The sequence below is a fragment of the Lolium perenne genome, chromosome 5 (assembly GCF_019359855.2).
Source record: "Lolium perenne isolate Kyuss_39 chromosome 5, Kyuss_2.0, whole genome shotgun sequence".
NCBI lineage: Eukaryota > Viridiplantae > Streptophyta > Magnoliopsida > Poales > Poaceae > Lolium > Lolium perenne.
The window spans coordinates 128,755,456-128,774,606 of record NC_067248.2 but is presented as its reverse complement, the minus strand read 5'-3'; the positions used below and the strand labels follow the sequence as shown (position 1 = coordinate 128,774,606).

At 45.4% G+C, this 19,151-nt stretch overlaps 2 protein-coding genes across 3 annotated transcripts; one reads left to right on the top strand and one right to left on the bottom strand.

Moving 5' to 3' along the window:
* The first annotated feature begins 4,355 nt into the window (after positions 1–4,355).
* Positions 4,356–7,606, top strand: LOC127319713 (uncharacterized). The gene is made up of 3 exons (XM_051349683.2): positions 4,356–6,001; positions 6,295–7,033; positions 7,342–7,606. The coding sequence occupies exons 1-2, from the start codon at positions 4,445–4,447 to the stop codon at positions 6,577–6,579; spliced, it is 1,842 nt and encodes a 613-aa protein (XP_051205643.2). The 5' UTR covers positions 4,356–4,444; the 3' UTR covers positions 6,580–7,033; positions 7,342–7,606.
* Positions 7,607–13,462: 5,856 nt separating this feature from the next.
* On the bottom strand, positions 13,463–17,971 carry LOC127319722 (uncharacterized). 2 transcript variants are annotated; one of them, XM_051349693.2, is made up of 7 exons: positions 17,810–17,971; positions 17,589–17,656; positions 17,349–17,387; positions 14,876–14,920; positions 14,051–14,190; positions 13,828–13,929; positions 13,463–13,687 (listed from the first exon to the last, which is right to left on the bottom strand). In XM_051349693.2, the coding sequence occupies exons 1-7, from the start codon at positions 17,890–17,892 to the stop codon at positions 13,559–13,561; spliced, it is 606 nt and encodes a 201-aa protein (XP_051205653.2). In that variant the 5' UTR covers positions 17,893–17,971; the 3' UTR covers positions 13,463–13,558. The 2 variants fall into 2 exon arrangements, with proteins under 2 accessions (XP_051205653.2, XP_071676077.1); XM_071819976.1 differs by having other exon boundaries at positions 14,876–14,917; positions 17,253–17,387; positions 17,810–17,969.
* Positions 17,972–19,151: the final 1,180 nt, after the last annotated feature.

Sequence of the window (19,151 nt, the reverse complement as noted above, 5' to 3'; positions counted from 1 at the left end):
AGCATGCCAGGGCATGCTAGGGCATCACTGGCATCACACAGGAATCATATAAATTAAACAGCCACAGTAAGCAGCAATTGAATCACCAAACAAGTACATAAACCACTTTTATAATTGTATCCAGAAGCATATCATCAAGGAATTGATGTATATGAACAACAATTAAGCAAGGCCAAGCCTACCATGAGCTAGAACCAATAATCATCACACAAACAACACTGTCTCTTGCACAAATGGCAAGAATTACACACAGTAATTAAGCCAGAGCAAGGAATTGAATACACTTGAGGATCTAGCAGTAGTAGCATCAAGAACAGAGTCACAGAGATAGTTTCAAGCAAGAAATGCAAGCTTAAGCAAGCACACAGCTTTAGAAGAATTGCACAAGCAAGACAAGCAAGACATCAAAGCATGGATTTCACACAAGAAAGAAAGACAGCATAGCACAACAGCTTAGCACAACAGAGCAGGCACCATGGCATCTGCAGAAGAGCACAACAGCTCTTGTGCAGCAAGCACAAGACAAATAAGAGAGCTAGCAGAGGAAGAAGAACAGGCACAAAGAAGGAGCAGAAGAGGGGCGCACTTACTTGGAGCCGAGCAGAACGGTGGCGCCATGGCGGCCACAGCGGCACGGGCCGAAGCACGGCGGCGCCAGGCCAAGCCAGGCCATGGCGGTGCCGCGGCAGCTCGCGCACATGATGGCAAAGCCACGGCGGCGCCACAGCTTCAGGAACGTCGGCGGCGACGAGATCGCCGTGGATCCCCACGGCCAGACGAGCAGAAGGGTTGGGGGCGACACGAACAGGCGACGAAGAGCAAATCGGTGCGGTGGATCTGAAGCGCCGTAGAACGGCGGTTCAGACGCACCCCATCTACGGCGGCGATGGCCGGAGTCAGCCGGAAAAATTCGGCGAAGGGGCGGCGGCGCGCGCGTCGCCAGAGCCAAGGATTAGAGTTCGTGAGGGAGAGAGAGAGGGGAAGTGAGGGCGACCGAGTGGGCCGGACCAGGCCAACTGGGTTGAGCCCAACCCACTCGGGTTCACCCTGACAGGTGGGCCCGAGGGCAATTTGGGCATTTTCCAAAATACCATTTAAGTGAGTACTTTAAAGAATTCTAGAAAATAGAATATGGCTCTAAAAAAATAATTAAAAATATGAAAATCAATCAGCATAAAATTCTCTATCAAAATAAAATATCAAAGAGAATTTTTGAAGATAATTAAGATTAAGTCTTAATTTGATGAATTAAATAATGATTTAAATCACACATATTATTTTCAATAAAGAAAATAAGTCCATTAATGTACTTGGACTATAAAAAACACCTTGACAATATTTCAAGGTTGTATTTACCCTAAATAGAGAACCTCCAAATTATTCTTAGTAAATACCTCTCACATAAAATGATAAGACATCGGAAAGGGGGGAAACAAACCCTAAAAATGGAAAGCATGAATAATTGCTTCTTTAACCATTGCCCTTATCGGACAATGATGCTATTTTTCAGAGACAGAGGACAAGGGTCAGTCCACACCATCCAACTGCAAAACTTTGCAGTGTTCAGGCAAGTTCATCACTTGCTCATGTCATTTGAGTATTTCTATCAAATTACTTGCAAAGTATTATGGTTATCACTATTGCATAAAAATCAAAACCACTACTTTCATAACTATGAATATGACTATGTGGTGGGCAATGGAACCATGGAATGTGTTGATATGGTGGAGGTTCCATTGCACGGGTTTATATCCATCTAGGATTAAACAACAAATGTCGCCAGTGATTCTTGTGCCGTAATAACCGTGTTAACCATAAGATCCGGAGTGGGACGGAATAGTCAAAAGTGTTTCCACCTCTCGTTCATCAACGGATGCGCTTTACCGTAGTACACTTGTAATCCAAGGGGGCAAGCGGTGAGGCTGGGGAGTCCTAAGTCCCCACGGCATAGTCCGTAGTACACTTGTCGCCCGAAGGAGCAAGCGGTGAGGCTGGGGAGTCCTAAGTCCCCACGGTATTGCGGTCTATGATGGGTTGCAGCTACCGGCGTAGGAGTGTATGGTAGAGCCCAAAGACTGCCGTCGTGGTCGGGGTCCACCTTGAAATCTACAGGAATAATGGGACCGGCGTGGACCCAGGGTCGGGGCATGCAACAAAGGGTGGGTGTTCGAGGTAGCGGAGGAACATGATTGGCTAGACCTTATACCGGGCCTCACACCGAAGGAAGTGTGGACGGGAAAGCTGCCCGGTTGGCACCAAGGTTAAGATCTCTTATGGGTAAAGCAACACACCTCTGCAGAGTGTAAAGAATCAGACCTGTCACTCCCTGTTCCGGGATGAGGAACTGCGAACGCGGCCGGAAAGGAGCTCCATGAAGTTCTAGTAAACCGGTGAAGGCTGACGGACATAGCTCTTTCGAATAAAAGCAATCTCTTGAAGAAATGTTTATCAAAACTTGCATTGGTATTAGACTTTCTGGTCTAATATTGTAGCTAGAGCATTAAACACCTCTTATCTATAATGAACTTGTTGAGTACGCTCGTACTCATACCACTCTTAAATCCCATGCTTAGATTGTCTGAATCGTCTGGAGGAGGATTACGACCACAATGAAGGAGCCGAGATCATCGGCTATGAAGAACCAGACCTCTCTGGAGGTATAGAAGGCGTAGACTACCTCATCATCTACGGATCCGGGGAGGCTTCCGGTGGAGATCAAGCCTAGAGATATCCATTAGTAGTAGTAACCGAACAGCCCGAACTCTTAATATTTAGCTGCTCGAGGAAATAAATGTATAACTTAATGAGACTCTTATATTGTAAGCTATGTTGGGTTCGCCTCGAACCCAGGAGTATTCCTCTTAGGACCCAAGAGGAGCTCCGAGATGACATGTGTATGATAGTTGTAATAATAAATGAATGAGTTATGGACCTGCTATGTTCTGTTGTACTACTCTGAGGGATGTAATATTTGCGGAATGGTACTTCGTGAATGTTATATCAACGACTGGCATACTACAACATGCAGTGGTATGCAGGGTCACCACACTCCTCGTCGGTGCTGTCGCCGTGGTAGTCCCGACGGCACCGCGTCTCATCGAAGACCTTGACGCTCATGTCCCTGTCGCCGAAGTAGGAGAACAGGAGGATGAAGCCGGCTTGGAGGCTGTGGTGCCGCGCGAACTTCTCCCAGCCGATGTTGAGGTACATCTTGCCGCGCGCATCGTAGATCACGTCGACGATCCACCGGTAGTAGCTGCACGCAGCCTCCCGCAGATGCATCGTGCGCGGGCGATCGTCACCGGCGACGTAGTCGGCGAAGGAGTCCGGCAGCCTCTGGATGCCGCGCGGGTCGCCCTTGAGGACGAGGACGAACTCGAACCGCACGTCCGGCTCCACGTCCATCTCCGACGATGATGAAGCCGGCGGCGTGGAAGGCGACGGCGAGCGTTCAGCTCTGCCGCGGCCACGACCACGACCACGGCCGCGAGGTCGGCCTCCGCCTCTACCGGACATAGCGTCGAGTCTTGTTGAGATGGTGGCGGCTAGGGTTTAGGAGAGAGGCGCTAGGGTTTGTGTGTGAGAGGGACGATGAGAGGCGGCCCTTTTATAGGCCGGAGGGAGGCAGGGAGCGGTGGCGCGCATTAACGCCGGCACGCAGAGCTAGGCGCGACGGGACGCGTCGCTGCGGGAACTGCACCGTCGCTGCGGGAACTGCACCGCCAATAACTTTCGTCGCGAGGTAGGCGACGGTTAGGTTAAAAATTTATTGTGCCGCTGACGAGTCGGCCCCGCCACTCCCCGTCTCGCTTTTCGTTGTGTCCGGCGTCCCCGGTGTGTCCCCTGTGGGACGGGGACGGGCTCAGAGCGCCGGACACCGTATGGGGGCGCGCCGGACAAAAATGGGCTTTGGGGGACGCGGCTGGAACGGTTTTTTTGTCCGGCGCGCCCTAAATCCCTTTGGGGGACGCTTTGGGGGACGCGGCTGGAGATGCTCTTATGTAACCCGAGATATACAGATTGACAGCCAAGATTAAGACATGTAGTTTTGAATCTCCACCTAAAAGTTAACGTATTCACTCCCGGTGCTACAAACAAGCATTTTTTTTTCTAGTAAACACAAATACAAAACAAAGGAAAAAACGAAAAAAAAAGAAGAAAACATACTAGTTGCGGCCTACTGCTCGCTAGAAATTGCGAAAGAAAAACCCAGCAGCCCATTAGAAGCTCCTTGAGGCGGCGCAGCGTGTTGTGCCGCATTGAGAGGCAAATATAAGCCAGTAGGCTCCTCTAGGCCTTTTCTTTGCTGTCGAAAACCTCCTTTGCTCGCTCAAAAGAAAGAAAAGAAACAAAAATTCCCTCCAGACCAGAGCAACGGAAACAAATCCTCCACCCGGCCTCTCCACCCCGGCATCTCAAGCCAAAACCCTAATTCGCCGGCGCCATGGAGACGACGCCGGCGTTGGAGAGGAGACCCGCGCTCATCCACCACATCCTATGTATGCTGGGTGACGCTCCAAGCGCCAGGATGGTGGCGGATGAAGCCAAACCTACGGCGCTCGTGGCGGAACGAGAAAAGGAGGCGCCCCCGATCTGGACAAAATCCGTGACGTCGCAGGCGGTGAAGGCGGCGGCGGCGGCGGCGGCGGCGGCGGCGGAAGGGAGGAAGCTTTCAGCCGAGACCTCGGTTCGCTGTGATGGGTTGCCCGAGGAAGAGGCTACTTGTGCGAGGTGCAGACCCTGGACGAGGATGAAGAATCCGCATCCAGTGGAGGCCGCGGCGACCTCACAGCCGGCCAGGACAACGAAGAGTGCTACGGCTGCTCGTGTGGCGCCAATAGGGAGCGGGGTACCCGTGGAGCCCCTCATGACGAGGGCCAAGGCCTCGGCGATGGTTCCACCAGCGGAGAGCATACCGGTGGAGCCCCTCATGACGAGGGCCAAGGCCTCGGCGATGGTTCCACCAGCGGAGAGCATACCGGTGGAGCCCCTCATGACGAGGGCCAAGGCCTCGGCGATGGTTCCACCAGCGGAGAGCATACCCATGGAGTCGGGAGGGGGCAGGCCGTCTCAACAGTCATCTTCCAGTACTGAGAGGATTCTTCAGAAGGGGCCTGCGCCAAGAGAGGATCCCCAATCTGATCAGTTCAAGTCGTCTGCAGCTGTTGGCATTCAGAAGGGTCTTTCAGCATTGGAGGGTGTCACAGTAGCAACATCATCAGAAGAGGATGGGATATCTGCTCATAATGTCTACAATCAGTACCTTGATCTCTACATCTATGGTTTCCCTGTATCCTCTTTCTGGTTCGATATGTGGATTGTGAAACCGCTCATACTGCATGACAGAGAGTTCATTGGGCCACTGCAATACCTCAAGAGTAGAGGGAGGAACGAATGTCCTCCACTGGATGGTACGCCCAATTTCAGCCATGAAGTGACAGCAGTACTCAATTCGCATCCCGGCCCCATTGAGTATTTCAGATTGGATTCCTCAGAGTGGTCTAGTGATCAGCTACTGCAGTGGATGAGAATTCTCAGGAGCAAGTCAGTTAATGAGGTCATCGTAGTAAACATTGCATGCTCACCCAGGACATCGTTTCCCGTTCTTGAAATGCACAGTACTGAGAAATTGTCAATTGGATTTTTTTCCATCACTTCCATCGAAGGTGTATCCTTTCGTCTTTCGCTCAAAGTCCTCAGGCTTATGTGCTGTAGTTTCACTGAGAGCTGTCTCTATGAAGTAGTGAACTATTGCCCTGTCTTGGAGGAGCTCCACATCAGCTTTTCACTTGTGAACATAAGAATCTGTTCTAATAGCTTGCGAATCTTGCAAGCTACATCTTGTGAGGCATCAAGCCTGATTATTGAGTCTGCTCCACGGCTAAGTGTCCTTGTTGCATCAATTTCTCCAAAGAAGTCTCATGTCTACCTTAAAATTGATGGGGGGAATTCTTTGGAAGAGCTTCACTGGATTATGCTACCATACCACCAATTTTCAGAGGTATGGTGAATTTTGTATTATATCTGCCAACCAGATCTTAGTTTATGATAAACAATCATTTTTACCCTCAAGAGATAACTGAGCAGTCAAGCAGGTACATGATAACTGGAAAAAGCAAGAGAAGGTGTAGCTTATTACTGACCAGAAACTAAAGATGAAAAAAACTCATGTAGCTTCTTCTAGTTCACGACCTTAATCACTGCTATAGAATGATATTCCATTAGATTTCACTACCTTATCCCTTTTAAGTAGTAAATATCCAAACTCTAATGATGTTGTTTGTACTGCTGCAGACGGACAGCATGTTCAAAAGCCTGATCTTGCTCCATATTGGTATCAACTTCTTCGAGAAGGCACAGAGATGCAGACTGTCGAAAATATTAGAATTTACCCCCATGCTGGAAACTCTTAGAGTGATGGTAATTTCTGATTTTTCTGGACTCAACTTATGCATTTGTCTGCTTCAGAATACTTTACTTGCTGCATTGCTTACTGTTCCATTGAAGGGAAAGGTAATTAAAAACATAGAGCTGATGACAAAATTCTTTCCTTTTGAATCAATTGGTTGCAGAGTATAGTGCCTGTTTCGATAATAGTATAGAAGGGCAAGATGGACCGTGTAATACATACACTGTTAGATGATGATAAGTCCTTCTGTTTCAACTAAAACAAAGTATTTCCTTTCAACAATTCTGCGGTTTCTGTTTATACTAATTGTTCTATTATTATTCAACAGAGGATGGATGAGTTAGAGATGAATGAATTAGCAGAGATTGCATCCGATGCCTCATTTGGTAACCTGAGGGATACGTACTGTGTTAAGCACCATCTTCGGTGCTTGCAGCTTGAGTCCTTTCTAGGTGGAGATGCAGAAACAGATCTTATAATTGCAGTAATGAGAGGTGCTAAATCCCTTCAGCGTGTCCTGTTGCTGCGGAGCACTAGCAGCTGCGCTGAAACCATCTCAAAGGCGCTAGATGAAATGAAAGTGGTTAAGGCAATATCAGCAGAATGTAGAATTATCTTGAAAAGGTACCACACATTTTTTTCTATATGCCTAGTATTAGTATTTCTTCTGGTTTTAGTTTGTATAAGATATATTACAGTATGATCCTTGTCCTTTTAATGTGGTACAGTAGGCTCTATTTTTCCCATAGATGTTAGTTAGTGCACTGCAAGTTATCAACATTAGTACAGTGGAAAGAAATTGAGCTTCTGAATAGACTTTCTTTCCCTAATCTGTTTGAAACTGCATCAGACAGCAAAGAAATCGTTTTCCAATGTTTTGGATTATGCTTCAAGTGCTTTATTGCTTATGGTTCTCCATACATGTGTTGCAGGCCAGACATGGGCAACTAATTCAGATGGTGAGTGGCAAATGACACATATAGACTGGCATGGATATGATGGATGTCAACTAGATAAGAGCATGCCAACTACTTTAGTTGGGATGAATGAACATTCTGTTCTTGTTTTTCTTCCACTGAAACGACATTTTGTCCTTGTTAGTCTTGCTGACAGGTCTTGCTCACGTCCACGTTCTGCAGACAAAAGTTCAAATATTCTGAAATTCTACTGCTGAATAGTACTTCAACAGTTTTGCTATCTTTTACAGCTGTTTTTCAGTTGATGCAGTCATTTTTCTGCCTGCACGATCTATCCTCAAGATTCGTGCTGTCTTCTGTTCTTGTCAAGGCCGTTTCAGTTGTCAGTTTGATGCAAACCCATTAATGTTTTCCATGCCCGTTTTGCTGGCTCTGTCTATGCGTGTCTAGTTTCTGAACCGGGTGACGGTTAGTGAGGAGGAAAGCCTATTCAGGAGATTGGCGGGCGGGGAGGTGCTGTAGGTTTATTTTTTTCTTTCACCGATTTTATTAGGGTTGAGCATCTGAAACTGGGGGCCCAGCGTGTATTTCCTTTTGTTATGTTGAGTTCTCACGCTAATAGGATCTGCAGCCGGCATCATTGTGCTGCTCCTAGCGGAGCATCAGAAGGGTCCGGACCGCCGGAGAGTTTAGGGTGAGGGATCAGGGATTGGGATGCCCAGGCAGTATGCAAGAGAGCTATTCAGTGAGGGGCTGGCAAGAGGCAGGAACAGCCAAGACGCGTGGAGCAGCCAACACCGGTGCCAGTATTCATCTCTGATTAGTTTTCCCTCTGTCATTCTTGGTCGAGCCCCCTATGCAAATGAAATTGATTCACGTGCTGGTATTTTAGCGTCCGATTGGAGATGAGTCAGTCTTGCTCCGTGTGAATCGGCCCTTTATCCCTGGCTTTTGGAACTAATCAGATTTGTAGGGGCATTCCAGAGGAGACATGAATGAGGTGAAGGAACACAGAGGTATTGTTGATCGATTTTTTGGACAATCAAGCTTCTTCGTTGTTGCTTTTTGGTTATGTTGACAAATCATGTGTATATTTGTGGGACTACCTTGATCTTACTGCACCAGATTGTAGTCTTCAAAGGTGGGGTTGACCGCTGTCGGTGAACAATTTGTGCAGTTTCTGTTGTTGACAGAGTACTGTAACAAGTGCATTCTACTATATCTGACCATGTTAGGTGTTTGTTGATGTCTGAATCTTTGATGATGTGATGCGGGGTTACATATGTTCACATATATACTAATGAATGTATTAAATCTAACTCTAGTGAGAAGATAATTCTTTGGGTTTTGCCGATTCGCAGATAGCATGGCTAATGGTAAAGATGGCTGTTCTTTCTGCTGCAGTACTTTTGTTTTCACTTAATTGCTCTGTCTGAGTTTTGCTCAAGACACACAGCAAATGTATGACCCTGGTTTTCTATGAAACTGAATTATTTTGAAAACAATTAGCTGAATGCTAGTATTATCCTGTAAATTTTGTTACTAACATAACTTCCTCCGGTCTTGTATGATGGATCGAAGCGTTATGTAAGTTGTATTTTTTGGTTAGCTCGTTAGCACATTTTGTAGAATCTCGGACTAGAGATTTCCACATTGCAAATTTAAAAATCCCAATTGCTGGTTCCATGATTTTCTTCGCTGGACTGTATTTTATAGAGTGAATTCCACCTTTTACCCCGTAGTTCTGCATTTGTCACACTAATTGCCCCGTTGAATAAAAAATCATCTAGATTATGCATTTTCGAATATTTGGACCCTCGATTTCTGGTGCGTATTTCTTGGGCAAGCCGTGAGGTGATTACCTACTTTCAAAAATATCAGTACGGGGACGAGGAATGGAACAATTGGATAAAAGAAGTTTGTACATAATCGTAGATGATGGCCTCCGATATTTATATATTTTGTCACACCGCATCGACGAAATACGCCGGTCCTATCTAACAAAAACAAACAAAATGCTAAATTGAGTTAAAACCATGTTTAAGGACTCCTATATAGGATTTTTTTTTTGTAAAAGTTGCACTTAATAAGGTAATATGTGTCACAAATGCGCAACTATAGGGTAAAAAATGGAATTCACTCTATTTTATATAATGTTTGATCAATTAGGTTTTTCTCCAATGCTACTTATTTCTTTTAGTTGTGCCATGCTTGTCTATTTTTTCTGTCCGTGTAGTATTTCTATACATCAGAACTACATGATACATCTTCTGCAAATCCCTGGTAGCAACTTTGCGCATCATGTGCAAATGCACGGAGGACATCTCATCTGGTAGTCGAAACTTTGTTTTGGTTTTGGATAATCAAGCTTTGTTTTTGTCTGAGTTTTTTTTGTCATGTTGTGGTTCTTATATTCAGTTACTTAGTGATTATTTGCAGTTTCTCATTTTAATTACTTCTTAATCAGCTTTTCATTTTTTATGTTTCTTGTCGAACATTCTTCAGTTTATTTATTTATTTTCCTGTCAATCAAATTCAGTAATTTTTAGTCATCCGTTTTATCATTAATCCATTTTTACCCGTTGGCTCTTTTTTCTCATTTTTTCTGTTCTTTTTTTCTTCTCTTAGCCACTCATTTTCTTCATTCAGTCTCTCTTTCTTCAGTTATCACAATTTCTTTCTTCAGCCCTCCTTTATTCCCTTTTTCATTCTTCAGCAGTCCAGGCTCCAGGGTTTTTTCTTCATTATCTTTATTTTATTTCTTTTCCGTATTTACTATTTTCTGTGATTTAGCTTAAATAGAAGCATCACTAACTTCTCTTCGAGAAAAGAACATGTCTATCAATTTGATCTGTTTCCCACTTCTGTTTTCTTCAAATTTGGTTTTCAGTGGAGCAAGTGGATTCGACATTTGTGGAGGTTGTTGGGAGGTCTTTGGAATTACGTCTCTTATATCTCGATAAATCATCATATGTATGTGATGACTTTGGCTTACTAGCAAGTTCCTTCGTCTTGTTTTAATTTAGGGGCTTGTTTATTCTGACCATACAACGTTCACATTGTTGCTGGGAGGTGCTAGGAATTTCTTGTTGCTGACAAGCTGGTAAAAACTTGCCGAGGTTGCCAGTACTATGCTACTCAAGAAAATGTTGGCTGCTGCGGTCATTGCTACTTCCGGCGGCCGTTGGTGCTGCCAGCCGGAGACAGGTGTGCTACAGGATGTTGGTGGCCTTGCTGCCAACGGGAGAGGATGGTGCTACAGAAGCAGACGACGGAGCTGCCATCGGTGGCAAGCGGATGGCGCAGATGTTGCGATGGTGGTCTTCTCCGGCGACGGCCGTGGCTGAAGGAGGAGCGTTGTGCCAGTGGTGCTGCTCCAATAAATATTGTAAAAAAATCTTATGTGAGTAAAATTTACTTGTAATATTTGCCTTTGCATTTTAGTTCTCTTTATGTGAATTGTAAATGAGTGGATAATTATAATTGTAATAAAGATTTCAATGCTTTATATATTTAATTGGATTACTCATATTGTATTCTATATAATTTTTTGAATTCAAATTCTAATTTGAATTTCTATTGTTCATATTTGATTTGAATTCAAATTGTTTACCTCGAAACACAAGAATTTGAGGAAAGTCATGGCGAAATTTATCACACTCATGTCGATGACTAACTCAATTCCCATAAACATAAGCAAAACCCCAATCATTTTGACAAGTTTTTAATTAAAGCGTGCAAATTTCCCAGGTTTTCTATGTAGGACTGCAATGCGCACATCGGTTTTCCGGATGTTACAGTTACGGAGGCACCGGTGTCGGTGACCTCCGTCTGATGTTGTCAATGATGCAATCTAGTGTCCCGAAACGGATGACTTGTCTAGGAACGACCTGATACGAAAGTGATGCCACCTGGATTATGACTCCCGGCGCCTCATGGTAGCCACCAAATGTCGTGGGGTTTTTCCCGGCATTAGCCATATGGGATGGCAAAGAGAGAGAACATGGGAGGCTGGTTGTGTGAAGTATGTAGGTACAAGATTACCACAATGATGTACCCATGATCACGCCTTAGCGGTGAGGTAAAGTCCTACTCGTGATAATCTAGTCTTTTATTATTGGTATTTACACGATGTTTGGATGAACGTGTATGAACATGTACAATATATCCGTGTGAGGATCTCCAAAGAGTGAAGTCGGTTGGATCTTCCCAGTCTGTCCCCTAGAGCTAGAGGGTTCCGAACCGTGGCATGGGCTCATGGCTTAATGGAGGCATTACGGTAGTACATGATTTTCGGGCTGCCACCGGCCGGACGACGCGTGGGCACAGCCCAGGAATAGGCTCACGCGCACGTCCTCCATTTGATGCCGTGACGCGTACGTCCGTAGAGACAAGTCCATCCGTCCAAGTCGAACTCGGAATCCCGCCACATCCATCCGTCCCATCTATAAATATGGTAAGATTTGGTCCTTGTAGTCTAGCTTGGCTGCTAAGCTTGTTTAGACGCGTGCATCTAGGCAGAAAGTTTTGGTACGTGCGCGTCTCGCCCGGAAGCGGTGATCGTCGGAAAGTTTTGGTACGGCGACAACAGAGGATGACGACGATCATCTATGAGGATTTCGTGGTAGATCGGCAGCAGGAATTTATCTATAGCAGTTTACGGGATTGGGCGCATGGCCTGGTGCCTTGGGGTGAAGAAGCCGAGCAGCGCCGAGAAGAAGAGCAGCGGCGCAGAGAAGAGCAGCGCCGAGAAGACGAGCAGCGCATAGAAGAAGAGCGCCGCAGAGAAGAACTGCAGCAGAGCCATCACGACGAGGATGTGGATCCATTCAATTTGGAGGACACAACCTGGGCGGCGGCCGGCTCAAGGCTGCAGGCAGAGTGCGCCATCTGCCTCAAGGACTTCGAGGCGGAGGACATGGTCAGCACGATACCGTGCGACCACTGCTTCCATCAGGGCTGCATCTCGCAGTGGCTCCGGGTCAGCTGCGTGTGCCCCCTCTGCCGCCGCGCGGTATGATGTCCACCGTCGACGGAGATGGAGGCGACCAGCCCATGAAGAATCATCTCTCCGTTCACCAGAACAGCATTTTGTTTTGTTTTGGCGGCAAAGCTTGTAAGACGAGCAGCCAGCCATGGCCTGATCGATAGCGCTCCTTTTCGATGTAACCCTAGGATCAGAGCCCTACAATTTCATCTGATTCTGGCCGTGGCAACTATGTTGCAAAACTAGCTCCTCTTTCCTAACATACATGTTTTTGTTTCACCTGCCACTGTTGTAACAAAGATCACTAGAGCCCTGATCCTCCTGTCTTCACTCACCGGTGATATTGCGGTCCTCTTTCTGACACAGTATTCGTCGACATCAAATAATAGCGATATTTGCCTTCAATCCATGAGCTAATGGATGGAGTCATGCCAGGGAAGTTCATGATGAATGGATTTCCTTGTCACTAACAAGAAAATATTTGACAGCAGCAAAAATATTGCCTTCTACAGAGTCAGGCTGACAAGAAAAGTTGGAAGCAGAATCAATGAAGATCTGGAAGAGGTTTTACCACGGCCTTACAGTTCAACCAAAGAAATATATGGCTGTAATTAGGGCATGTACAACGCCAAGTCGCCAATCACTAATGGCATACTATCAAAACAATAACTAATAGATAATTTGCTCATTATACTAACATTTTTGTTGTTATTATAATGTGGTGTACTTTCCTTGTGTAACGTGATTCAAATGCTTCTTCACAATCTTTCAACATATTATCACTGTTTTGCATGATTGCGTTGAAGATTGCTTCTCCAAGTTATCCAAGCATACACTTATTCTGGTCACCAAAAGAAACATCAGGAACTATCAGTCAGACAATGCAGAGTCAGATCTCGCCGTGGCACAGACCGCCATGCCAGGGGCGGTCAGAGGTTACCCATAGTTCAGATTCAACTCCTCAGTCAACGTCGACCCGGCCAGCGTGATCACGTTGGATGGCGATAGAGGGAGCCATAGACATGATACAAAATGCCAAATTGCTCTTGTATAAATCTCTATTTCTACCCTGCCAAAAGGATGTATTCAGTTCGCGTCAGTCTGGCATAACCCCACACAGACCCCTCCTGCAAGTTCCCTACACACCACAATCCTAAAATAAACACGTTGAGATCCAATTACATTACATGGGGGCAAGTCTGCCGTATGTGAAGTTGCGAACCAACAACCATGGGCGCAAGGGTTTCATGGGCAAGATTTCCACGCGAGATCCATCACTTTGCCGTCAACGTAGGGCCGCAGATCCCACATAAGGCAGTAGCTCTGGAGCTCTGCGGATGATGACTTGAGGGACAGTGACATGACAATCTTTTCCTGTAGACAGAATCGACAAAAGAAAAAGGACGATCAGACCGTATTTACCTTTCATATTGGCGACACGGATATTAGCTCAAAAGCACGTGAGCAAACAAACATGTATTCGCAGATGGATGGATGGATGGATGCGGATTTACCTGCATTGTGTAGTCGAGCTTCAGCATATTATGGACAAGGATCATCACCATAACGAGTGATGAATCGCGGTGTAGTTGATTTGCAGGCTGTTCCTCCTTTTCCTGTGACATGGAAGAATGTTACTTGGCGCAGTCATCAGTGCAAACAGCAGGTTCTCGTTTGATGAAAAACACTGTAGTTGACAGTGGCGAAAGCTAGACATGGCCCGGAGCACAGGCCTACCTCCGTGAAGTGAGATGCATCATTCGTACTATTATCAGCAACAGTATAGTCCAAAACTTTTGTAGCACTTAGATTGGCTGTTAGTGTAGCGGCATAGGCATCTTCCACTAGGCATTGAAGTTCTTCGACCAGTGCATTCACTTAGCAGGAAAGAAAAGGAGAGCATAGCGGTTAACTGGAGTTCCAAGACATAAGAATTTAGTAGTGTAACTTGGTGCTAATTGCTTCAAAAGCCAATCTAATGCATCCGACACTATAATAGCAAGAAAGAAAGAAAAAAACAGGAAATTACAGTGAAATTGTGCACCATTCTGATCCTTAGTATAATTTGGAGCCGAACAGCCAGTTACTGGACAAATAGAGGACGTACTGTCCACTGGATAGTAAGCATTAAGATGATATTTGACAGAGACCTCTTGGGTAAATTAGTTATGGTTACTCTATCATAATAAATAAGTTCACCTTTCCTGTTTGACATAGTTGTCATTTCTGAGCATTAGGACTAATGCTGCCTATTCTTCTACCCTAATCTGCAGTTTTTTTTCCTTCCCAAGCATGAGAATATTTTATATATGCTCCTTGAAAAATAAGCAAGCAGAAACCAAAAATGTAGTAAATGCAAGGAATACGAATTCTAGAGAAAAGATCTTTTCAGGATCCAGTCTAAGGATTTGGCAATTCGAGCCACTTGGTGATTTAGCGTGCAGTTTACAGCTAAGTTATGCTTTAACACTACAAGAATCTCTTGATGATGGAACAAATATTAACAAGCTAGCAAGGATAAAAAAATATTAGTAGTTACTGAATAGCAGAGAATGCAAATACCTTTATTTATATAACCTTGGAGCTCTGCCTCACATGAATGTACTTCTAAAACAGAATGACAGATTTAGTATCAAGCAGACAAAAACTGCATACAGTAGATTAAAAGTGAAGGATGTTAACCGTCTATAATTGAAGTCAAAAGTTGCAAGAGAATATAGATAAATCTTTGCTCAAAAGTTTGATTGTGAAGTCAAGAAATGGGCCAGGTGTCTACAATTGCCACACGTGCAGTCATAGTTATATGAAAATGGGAGTGAATTTATGATCCGCTGAGAAGCTTGTGTATACTAAATCCTTTACCCTGGAGAACTCAAAATTTAATTCATTCAAACAAACAAACAAACAAGGAATCTTTCTAATACGAAGCAAGGACAAATCTGCAGACAACCTATGAAAATGCAAAGAGCCTCTAGGCCGCTGCTCATTAGTACTCTGTAATTTTGTAGTCTGTACTGGCGGGGTGGTTGAAAAATAGAGAATTTTTGTGAACATCATATCAGAATTGCATGGACATGCTTTTATTAAAAGTGCTGGGTCATGAGTAAAATAAGAAAAAATATGTTAACATATTTATGCCAAGTTGACAGTGGCATAAACTGAATGAGCTTAAATTTGGTTTGGGATGTTGTATCCGGCATCCACCATAAATAGTGTGACCCCAAAACTATCTTGCCACAAGTCCATAGTGTTAAATAAGCAATGCTATCTGCTACCACTGACAGGTCAATTTCCAATTTGAATCCTTCACTGCAATGTTTTACACGAGACATTGGAGTAAACCAAACAAATGCTATGCCTACAAAAAATGCCCCATGGCAGAGTTCAAAACTCCACCTCCAGAGCACTACTGTGAGCATTGACATATTCACCATTACTGACCTCTTGCGAAGATTAGTCATGGTTACTCTGCCATAATAAACATCGCCTTTCCTGTTTGGCATGGTTGTGTCATTTCTGAGCATTAGGACGAATGCTGCCTATTCTACACTAATCTGCAGTTTTTTTTCCTTTTCAAGCATTAAATATTTACATATGCTCATGGAACAATAAGCAAAATGTAGGAAATGCAAGAAATACGAATCTCCAGAGAAAATATCTTTTGTGGAACCAGTCTAAGGATTTGGCAAATACTTATACTTATATAACCTTTAAGCTCTTCCTCACATGAAAGTATTTCTAAGACCACAATATCCAAAAACTGCAGTATTGCAACTAGAGGATTGCAATAATAGAGTTTTCAAGTCCCACCTTTTTTTTGGTAGTTTTGACAAACATATAGGGTATTTGGCCAATTGTTCTATTTAGTGGAGATTTAGTTGTTGCATTGAAGCAATTATTCAAAGTATTATTCATATTTAAATCATGCAAAGGACCGTGTTACGTGCCTCAGCCACCTGCATTATTGCAGCCATCCTGTCACCATTCTCACACATCTTGCAGACTGCAAGGACAGTGTTGCACAGGTGGTGAGCCTTGGTTGGCTTGCTATCTCCAAATACAGGACTTGATGGGTCTGTAAGGCATCAACTGGCGGAAAATACATAAATGATCATCGGGGCCAAGCACCCTGTACATCTAAAACAATTTGTGGTAATTCAAAAAAAAAGGTTTAAATTTTTTGAATCATTTTGGAAACCAAAGATGATCAAATATTGTACTTTTATAAAAATTCGCGAGGAAATTACTATTATTGTATCCTGGGTAAAAAAGACAAAATCGAACAAGCCCCATGTCCATGTACTATTCACGCTGTATTCGTCATAAACTTGTCTTTTTTGCCTAGGATATCATGGGAATCATTTGGAATGCAAACATTTTTATACGAGTACAATACTTAATCATCTTTTGTTTCCAGGAGGATTCGCATCTATGTGCTAAAAATTCGTGTCCATCAACTGGCTCATTTGCGAGAGAGCAAAATGCCATTGTTCATGTCAGAGGAAACGCCCAGCAAGGACATGCAGCACACGAACACAGAGCGGCCATGCACAAAATCATATCGGTGGGGCATCACGTTTGCGGCCGTTGATCCGAGGGGCCAGGGAAAGCTACAGGCTCTAGCTTTGCACGGGTACCGCGAAAGCCACATTATAAATATAAGTAAGCTTGTGGAAGGCTATTTGGCCAAGTTAAAAAAAAAATTAGAACATATGATTCCCTGCAATAAGCAGGTTTTACATTTATATCCAATTAAAGAGGACTTGAGAAACATATTTATTAAATCAGTTTTAATTATTCCAACATAGTATGATAATTACTCCTCATGAAGCTAGGGGGAAAATGTGCATTGTTTTAAAAAACACATTTGGAAATTTGTTTCTGATTGGCTGAATATAAAGCATATGGGATAAACCTGTAGCACTTGATTATAACTCACACTGGCTCAAGTTGGAGATGCTCTGGCAGAGAAGGCTGCAGCCTGATTCCAGATACGACTTCATCCTACCGGTGCAGTTAGATCTAACTATCTCACCTATAACATCGGATTCAACCAGCGGCCTCTGAAAATAGTCTGAAAACAAAACACAAATAATAACTTGAGAAACTGGTCTGTGATGGGTGATAACAAACACTCTAGAAATTCAGTTAATAAAAGAGGGGCGCCCGGACAGAAGAAAGGTATCGGAACTGTAAACCATACAGAACAATGCTAACCCAGTTTATCTCCTGACAAAAAAAACGGAAGGGAAATACAATAATCAAATAAGCTGACCTAGCTCCTGCTGGAATCTTGCGAGGAATTGCCTCCCTCCATCCACGAGCTCCTCGAACCGTGCCACCCTGCGGTCACAGAGGCTAGCATCAAGCGTGGAGCGAACTAAACTCCGGCCTCCAGGAGAGAATTTCGGTCGGGCACAAGAAGAGGCGACATGAGGACAGAGGCATGCGGGTAGACCGGTAGAGGCGATGCGGGAGGGGCAAGCGAGGCGTTACCCGGCCATGAATTCCTTGAAGATGCGCTTGTGAGCGGTTTCCTTTTCGCAATCTCCGGCGGGCATCGCCGGCGTGTCCAGCATGGCTTGGAATGCTCGCGAATTTCCGGCGGCGGCGGCGGCGGCGGTGCGGGTGTGACTGCCTCCGAGTTTACGCGGGCCGTTGCATTCTTTCTGTGACGGTCCCAATCTATGAACAGCCACAGATTTTCGGCCCACGATGTGAGTGCCTCCGAGTTTAGAGCCGGAGTGCAAAATTGTCCCTCCACCACGCGCTGCAAACGGCCTGGAGCTGTAATTTTTTTTTTTGGAAGCGGGCCGATTTGCCCTATCCCGAGCGCTAAATTTTGGGCTCCGGCTGCAGCGCGCGGTATTGCTCGACCCATGCGTGAAGAAACCCGTGTTGGAACTTCCTCCGCGCCTCGCAGCCCCACCGCCCAATCCCTCGCCTCCGCGCGGCCGTCGGCATAATTCCGGCGATGGACGCGCCCTCCGGCACCCCACCGACCCCTCCATACTCCATTCCACCCGCCGCCCCATGCGCCAAATCCTAGCGGTGGCGTTGACGCCGGCAACACAACCGCCGTTGCCCGAGCTCTCTTCGTCCCGCCGCGCGTGGCGCTGCACACAAGCGTCGTCGCCGCACAGCTGGCCGCCGCGCAGGCCCCCGGCAAGGCGCGGGCGCCGCCGAGGAGGAAGATGCCGGCGTCCAAACGCCCGTCCGCAGCCGCGGGCGCCAGTAACCCATTGCCGAAGAAAGTGAAGGCGACCGCGACCCGCCGCGTGCAGCCTCTGCCGCCGCCTCCACCGATGAACCATCCGCCGCCGGCGCCTTCGTTCGGCGACCCATCCGGCGCACGTACGGTGTATGAAGAAATGCCGGAGAGGTATAGAACACTTCTTTTCATCCAAATTTTAGTTTAGATGCATACATAGCCGGAGAATAATGAATTTCATTGCAACGTAGAGTCGATGATGAGTCTTTCATGGAGGTAATGAATGTTGGATCTTCGTTTATGCATGATGACACCGTTGAGGGATGGGATGAATATGAGGATATCGATGAAGAAGGAGAAGTGTTGATTGAACCTCGCCATCTCGATCGGTCGGCGAACTACACCATAGCGGAGGACAAGTTTCTTTGCAAGACATGGTTGACAATTGGAATGGATCCAACAACCGGTACCGATCAAACAAGAGACACATATTGGATAAGGATGAAGGATTACTTTAACGCCAACAACACAAGTGGGAACGAGCGAACCATTCGTTCTCTTCGGTCTCGTTGGTCGGGCATCAACACCGATTGCCAAAAGTGGGCGGGCGTGAAAGTCAATGTTGAT

Bases quoted from the DNA above. Each gene is read 5' to 3' on its own strand.
- LOC127319713 (XM_051349683.2), top strand. From the start codon at position 4,445: ATGGAGACGACGCCGGCGTTGGAGAGGAGACCCGCGCTCATCCACCAC. The intron at 6,002-6,294 runs GTATGGTGAATT...GTACTGCTGCAG, and splicing joins CATACCACCAATTTTCAGAG to ACGGACAGCATGTTCAAAAG.
- LOC127319722 (XM_071819976.1), bottom strand. From the start codon at position 17,892: ATGCTGGACACGCCGGCGATGCCCGCCGGAGATTGCGAAAAGGAAACC. The intron at 17,388-17,588 runs GTCAGCTTATTT...TTTTGTTTTCAG, and splicing joins AAGATTCCAGCAGGAGCTAG to ACTATTTTCAGAGGCCGCTG. The intron at 14,191-14,875 runs GTATTTGCATTC...TTTCCTGCTAAG, and splicing joins CCAAGGTTATATAAATAAAG to TGAATGCACTGGTCGAAGAA.